This window comes from Triticum dicoccoides, chromosome 2B (assembly GCF_002162155.2).
Source record: "Triticum dicoccoides isolate Atlit2015 ecotype Zavitan chromosome 2B, WEW_v2.0, whole genome shotgun sequence".
Classification (NCBI taxonomy): Eukaryota; Viridiplantae; Streptophyta; class Magnoliopsida; order Poales; family Poaceae; genus Triticum; species Triticum dicoccoides.
This window is the reverse complement of record NC_041383.1, coordinates 796,888,562-796,895,202: the sequence shown is the minus strand read 5'-3', so window position 1 is coordinate 796,895,202 and position 6,641 is coordinate 796,888,562. Positions and strand designations below refer to the sequence as shown.

The 6,641-nt window shown below is 50.8% G+C and overlaps 1 protein-coding gene across 1 annotated transcript; it reads right to left on the bottom strand.

Moving 5' to 3' along the window:
- Window positions 1-3,660: 3,660 nt before the first annotated feature.
- LOC119366386 (protein ASPARTIC PROTEASE IN GUARD CELL 2-like) lies at window positions 3,661-5,582 on the bottom strand. The gene has a single exon (XM_037632111.1). The coding sequence runs from the start codon at window positions 5,514-5,516 to the stop codon at window positions 4,083-4,085; it is 1,434 nt and encodes a 477-aa protein (XP_037488008.1). The 5' UTR covers window positions 5,517-5,582; the 3' UTR covers window positions 3,661-4,082.
- Between the last annotated feature and the right edge of the window lie 1,059 nt (window positions 5,583-6,641).

Here is a 6,641-nt window from a genome sequence, read left to right as displayed (position 1 = left end):
GAATAGGATATGGTGGTATGTGAGGCGACGATTGCGGGGGACGTTTTTTTTAGTCGATTGCGGGGGACTTTTCGTCTGCGGGCAGAGTTTTCGTCCGCAGATTGAAATTGCTAAGCGCACTTCTCGTGAGGGTTAGGATTATCTCGACGATTAGATCTAAATGAATGAGTCTGATTGGATGGCTCTAATTGCTTTGGGTTATTGTGTGTACATTAGACGGGGTGCCCACAGCTTTGAATATGTTTGCTTATTTAATAGTAGTAGAGATGATGGTAAAACTTTAGCTAGCTATGGGCCAGTCAATTCTTTAACAGGCTGAAGCCCATTCGAGTGCAACATAGCCATCTTCTTTCTCCTATGCTTTTTCTGTTTTGTGTTCTTATGCGTTTTTGTTTTCGTTTTTTCTTTCCTTTTTTTTTTCTCTTGTGGTATTTTTGGGATGTTGGGAGAGTATAAATGTATACATACAAATAGTATATAATATGTGGCAAAATTTAATGGTTACATCATTGTTTTTGCATATTACAAAAATATGCAATTTCGGTGCAAAGTTGTGTGTGAGTTTTTTTATTCCATTTCTTTTTAAAGGAAATACGAATGCCATTAATGCATTCACTTCTCAAAAATCATTATTTTTATATTGTTTTATTGTTTTAGTATATTTCATTTCATTCTACTTTAAGGGTATTACTGATGCCACTAATTCATTCATTCTTAAGTTTGAGATTTTTTTTGGGGGGGGGGGATCCACTCTATAGGCTTATTTGTGCATATATTTAGAATGAATATTTGTTATGTATATTTTGTGCAAATTTATCAATGTTTGTTTTAGATACTTTTCCCCATTTCCTTTCTTCTTAAATGGTAATACCAATATCACTAATTCATTCTTCTTTAGAATATTTAATTATTTCTAGTTTATTGTTATTTTTGTTTTCTTTTTTCTTAAAGGGTGATACCAATGTTAGTATGTAACTGATTCATTACTTCTTAGCAACCTCTTTTTCGGAATACCACTATTATATTCTTATTCTTGCATATTAGAAACAAAAACTTTTGTGTAAACTGTTTGCAAATTTTATCATTATTTTCTTCTATTGTTTTCTTTCTTTTTAAAGAGTAATGCAAATGCCACTACCAATTCATTCCTTCTTAAAAAAAACGTGAGTTGTTATTTTTGTGTGTGTAAGAGCAACTCTAGCAGACCCCGCAAAACGCCCGGCCCGCAAAAATTCCGGCGAGTATGCGGGCTCGAGACAATTTCCCGGCCAGAATAGAGCCCGCATACTCGCCCGGCCCGCAAAATTTTTTGCCGCAGCCCGCAAACCGCACGCCACGAGCACTATAAGTGTGGTTCCGCGACCCTTTTGCGGGTCCAAACCCTATCCCCCCGCCGCCGCGAGCCACCCGATTCCCCTTTCCCTTCTCCCAATTTCTTGCCGCCGGCGACCCTGCGCCCCGCCTCCAGCCGCCATGTGGGGGCGAATGTGGAGCTCCGGACGCGGCTCCGGCAGCAGATGCAGCCATGAGAGGGACCCGGAGCGTGAGCGGCGCATCCGGTGCAACGGCGCGAGGAAGCGTGGCCCCTGGAAGTGGACCAACCACAGGCTGTCGCCGTCGACGAGTTTCGAGCGCCGCGAGACGGAGGAGTACGACCGTCGGCGCGCGTCCTTCTCCTCCGTGAGGTCTTCCTACGCCGGATCCTCCTCCTCCGCCGCCGCGGGGTTCCTCCCCGTGAAGAGGGAGTGGTCGGACGAGGAGGAGGAGTCGGAGCCACCGGCGCCGTTCGTCCCGGTGAAGGAGGAGCCCGAGGAGCCCGCTCCGCTCGGCCGCCGCGGAGTCCTTGGGCCCGAGGACTTTGTCGCGGACTTCGCCGCCGTCGCCGCCGACATCGCCGAGCGGAGCGTGCGCGAGGAGGAGGAGCGTCGGCGCCACGCCGAGGAGCTCGAAGCCCTCGAGTGGCGGCAGGCGGTCGCCGACAACGTCGCCGCCAACGAGAAGGCTGACGAGTGGCGCCGCATCCGCGCGGAGCAGGTAGAGAAGTACGTCAATCTGTGCAACTCCGGCGAGGAGGATTGAGCGTCCAGCTCCTCCACGGCGTCGTCCAATTTGCCGCGACCTCGCCGCCGTCCGGTCCGACCCCCTAGTACTAGTTTAACGTAGTATGTAGTATAGCTGTGCTTGTAGTTTGTTGATCATGTGATGAACTATGTTTGTGCAGTTTCTCCCGTGAAAGTATTTTCCCAAAACATGCAGATTTATATACGGGTTCTGCTCGGCCGTGCATGTTTTGACCCGCAAACGCGACCTTCGTCAACCCGCAAACGCGTTTTGCGGGTCGTATTTTTGCGGGGTCTGCTAGAGTTGCTCTAAGTATAAATGCAAATGTCAGCTATAGAAATAGAATAAGAGCTAGTTGCAGCACGTGCTACTAGCCACTATGTGAGAGTGAGAGGTGGGCCATGAATTAATGAATTACTATATCTTATATTTTATTATTGTATTTGCTGGCTATAAGGTTGGCTATAAATGAAATGGCCATATCATATAGCCATCAGCTGGCTGTACTACTAACCATGCTATTATGCATGTGATGAATCATGAAGTGTTAATGACTGGTGTTTAATAATGAACTAAATACTGCATATGCGATTAGCCGGTTGGCTGTTGTATGTGTGAACGGCCGAGTGTAATGGAATGGATAGTGAGCTATCGTGTGATGCAATCGGATAAATCTCCTAAAAAAGTGACTGATCTTAATATTAAATTCAGTCACCTGATCTCCGGCGCTACCCAATTTCTCAGAGAAATTACTAAATCTTGAATAGACTATTGAATTGTATGCAACCTCAAAATATTCTTCAGCCAAATTATCACATAATTTATTCCTTTTTATGAAACCTTAGATTTGTTGGTGTGCTTTTTTTAAGAGTGTTCAAAACTTAATCTGGTTCTTTTATTTTTTCCTCGAAAGATCCGGTGCGTTTTTTTTTTTGCGAAGAAAGATCTGGTTCGTTGATGTGTGACAAAGAAATAAAGATTCAAAAATAACAACAAAACTATCAACTATTCATCTTTGCTTTTGCTTACAAAGTTTTTTTGCATGGTAATGCGTGTATCATTCATATGATAAAGATCAAAGTACAAGTCGCGTAAAAACCGATATGATAAAACTAAAAAGAGAGCAAAACATCTCTGAGTTTGACACCAACGTCCATCCCCTGCCTCCGGCACCACCACAGCAACCACTGAAGAATAGAATAACAAATCACCTCCTCACCCGAGCTCGACGCGCTGATAAGTAGCTTTGCGGACCTCCAAGGTGGCTCCCCAAAAGTTAAGCCACTGTCGTTGAACGAATCGGACCAGGGCAACACCCCGGACACGCCATCGAACTCCATATCTGACTCCCCACCACGACTAAGACGCCCAAGGAGGAAACCATACCTGCCATCCATCAACCACGAACCTAGCACATGTTTCGTCTTCGAGATGTTGTCGATGCATACCACAATCTGCATCCGCTCCTAGACTACCTCCCACGCTCCGCGCCGACGCCGGTGCAGACGCCGTCGCAACGGCGGAGCCTGAGGACAATGTCCACCACGAGGATGCCGCCGCCACACCATCCGTGCTTGAACAGACTGTATTCCAAATCAATCCCCAACGATAAGACCAATCGTCTCACCGGGTTAGGATCTGAAGAAATTTTATTCAGTGTCGCCATCGCCGCCGCCGAAGCCAAGACGATGAACAACCTAAAAAATTAAACTACTTTGGCATAAAACTATTCACACACGTGAATCCGACAACCCCACTCACCACCAACGACCGAGGTCGTCGATGGAGGGGAGCCGCCGGAGAACGCCGGCGAAAAATTAGATCGCTTTTCCTGTCTTCGGGAGGAAGATACTTACAAAGTTCCTTTGCTTATCCCCACTAAACTGTTAATTAGTAGCACGGAGTACCTACACATATGTATATACTGTACAATACGATCCCATCCTGCAGCTGTATATATACGCGCGCCTTTGCGATCCTCAACGTGGGACGTGGCAGCAGAACTAGTAGCTAGGCTTGTGCTAGCACGTAGTTGGTCCGAAGCCGACGTAACCAGTGGCGGAGTCGACGGTGATCTGGATCCCTTGCTGCTGTATGTTGCCGACGATGGACAGCCCCGACGCCGACGCCGCGAACGCCAGGCAGTACACGCCGCCGCCCATCTCCACCAGCAGGTTCCTCGCCGGCAGCGTCAACGCCGCGCCGTCCCGCCCGAAGTGGAGGGCCACCGTCGGCACGCGCACGCTCGCGTATCCGCTCAGGTCGTAACACATGTCCAGCAGCGACACGCCCGGCGCGCGCGGGAGGCCGCCGCCAACGGCGTCCGCGAACGCGTCGCGCAGCGCGGCGTAGGCGTCCGGCGGGAGCCGCGTCACGGCCGTGCCGGTGTCCAACACCACGCCGCCGCCGCCGTCCTCGGTGAGGTCGAAGAGCCCGTCCTGTAGCGGGAGCCTCTCGCCGCCGACGCCGAGCCCCGTCAGGCCCACGTAGTAGAAGCTCGGCTCCTGCGCGTTGCGCAGCAGAGGCACCCACACGGCGCCCACCGGCATGGCGTCGTCCCGGCCGAACACGAGCGACCCGGCGCCGGCGTCGGCGCCGCGGCTCGCGAGGCAGTAGCTGAACGCGCCGCCGGCAGCGCCGCCCAGCTGCCCGACGAGCGACATGGGGCCCCAGCCGAGGCCGAGCAGGCCGGCCGCCCCGACGAAGAGGCCGCGGTTGCGGTGGCCGCAGCCGATTGCGACGCCCTGCACCGGCGTGCTGTCCCCGAACGTGAGCGTCTCCATCGCGAGCACGCCCTGGGTGTACGACCCGTCCCCGTACGACACCTGGTACCGGCACGCTCCGGAGTCGGCGCAGTCGGAGGATCCTCCGGGTAGCGTCCTGCAGACGCCGGAGCCGCACGGCACGGCGGCAAAAGACGCCGACCCTGCCGGATCGAAGAGTGGGTCGGCCTGCTGGTAGCACTCGGCGCAGGGGCGGCACTGCACCCAGATGACGTCGCTCCCGGAGTCCACGACCAGGTACTGCTCCGTGGGCGGCGACCCCACGCCGACGCGGACGAAGTACTCGCCGCTGCCCTCGGAGATGCCCGACACCACCTCCGACCCCACCTCCGTCGTCATCGTCGTCGGCGAGAGGCGGCGCTGGAGGTACTGTGCCCGCGCGCCGTCCCTTGCCGCGAGACCAAGCATGGCGTGCCGCGTGGACGGGTACGTCCTGCCGAAAACGGCGTCGCGGTGCAGCAGTGCAAGCGAGGGGCGGCCATCGCGGCGCGACAACGAGGAGGGGGACGGTGACGTGGGCGCAGCCATGGTGAAGTTGCGAGGGTCGATGTAGTGGAACCGCAGTGACGACAGTGACGAAGCCGAAGCGCCGGACATGATCACGGCGGAGACGAAGAGGAAGGCGACGGGCAGAAGAAGCGTGGTGGTGATTGCGGCGGCGTGCATGGCCATGGTGCGCGCGTGCACACACAAGTGTTTGTGGAAACGACGAAGCTTTATTTCGAGCAGGAGCTAGGTAGCAGAGGCCCGGGCGATTTATGAGTTCCGCGGTGTGTGGGTGGCAAGTGTGGTGTGTGTTTGCCACGTATGATAACGCATTGTTGACAATAAAGTCCATTTGATCGATCGTAACGTCGAACGCAAGTTAGTGAACTACAGTCAGTTTTTGACCTGTTTTAATGCTATTTGGTTTGGGGTTTCTGGAGTGGCATGCTGTGCTCTTTGGCTCAATTGAAAGACTTTTTGCCTTGCCTGTCGATTTGATCGTGCCTTTTGTCTACCTTTCATCTTTAGCGACCGCCTATACATCAGGCGACTGATTTTTTTTCAAACTTTTATACGATTTTTTTCCAACCAGTCACCACCCTTTTTCATTAATCTCTTAACAGAAATATATTGTCTGTTTAATTAACTAGCTTTCAACCAATTGTCAAGAAAAGACTAGCTTTCAGCCAATTTTACACGGACAATTATATGGAAATCCAACAACCGCCCTTCTTGGTCCTTGAGTGTTCCAATGCTCTTCTTCCTCTTCTCTCTGTCCTTTGCACTATTTTTCAGAAAAAATTTTAATGTATTCATCATCTGTCATAGCAGTACAGAGAACACCGTCAGAAGTATAAAAAATTATAATCAGGTTCGTGGACCGCATGGTGACGACTACAAGTCAAATCCTGTCCTCCACTATCGCAAAGTCTTGGTGAGCCCTCACCAACGACGCCGCAACGTGCCTGTCTCGAGGTCAGTCGGGTGTTGTGAAATCTATCTATTTGTAATATAATCCCTACTGATAAATTTTCAGTTTTGCATGCAAAAGTACAGCAGATGCACTACGATGAGAACTGAATAGAATATATATTCCTGATGCAAATAGGTTGTGTTACCCCTACAAGGAACATTCAAATTCTATACATCACACCCCGCAAAAAAAAAAAACTATACATCACACCAGATAGTCCGCCATGCAAGGTGTTTGCATAGAGAGCATAACCACAAAATGATTACGAGAAGAAAGTTAACCATCATTGCCATCTTTCCCCACTAATTATTTCGACATCTCAGGCTGGTCGTAATGCG

Coding starts and splice junctions, on each gene's coding strand:
- LOC119366386 (XM_037632111.1), bottom strand. CDS start 5,516: ATGGCCATGCACGCCGCCGCAATCACCACCACGCTTCTTCTGCCCGTC.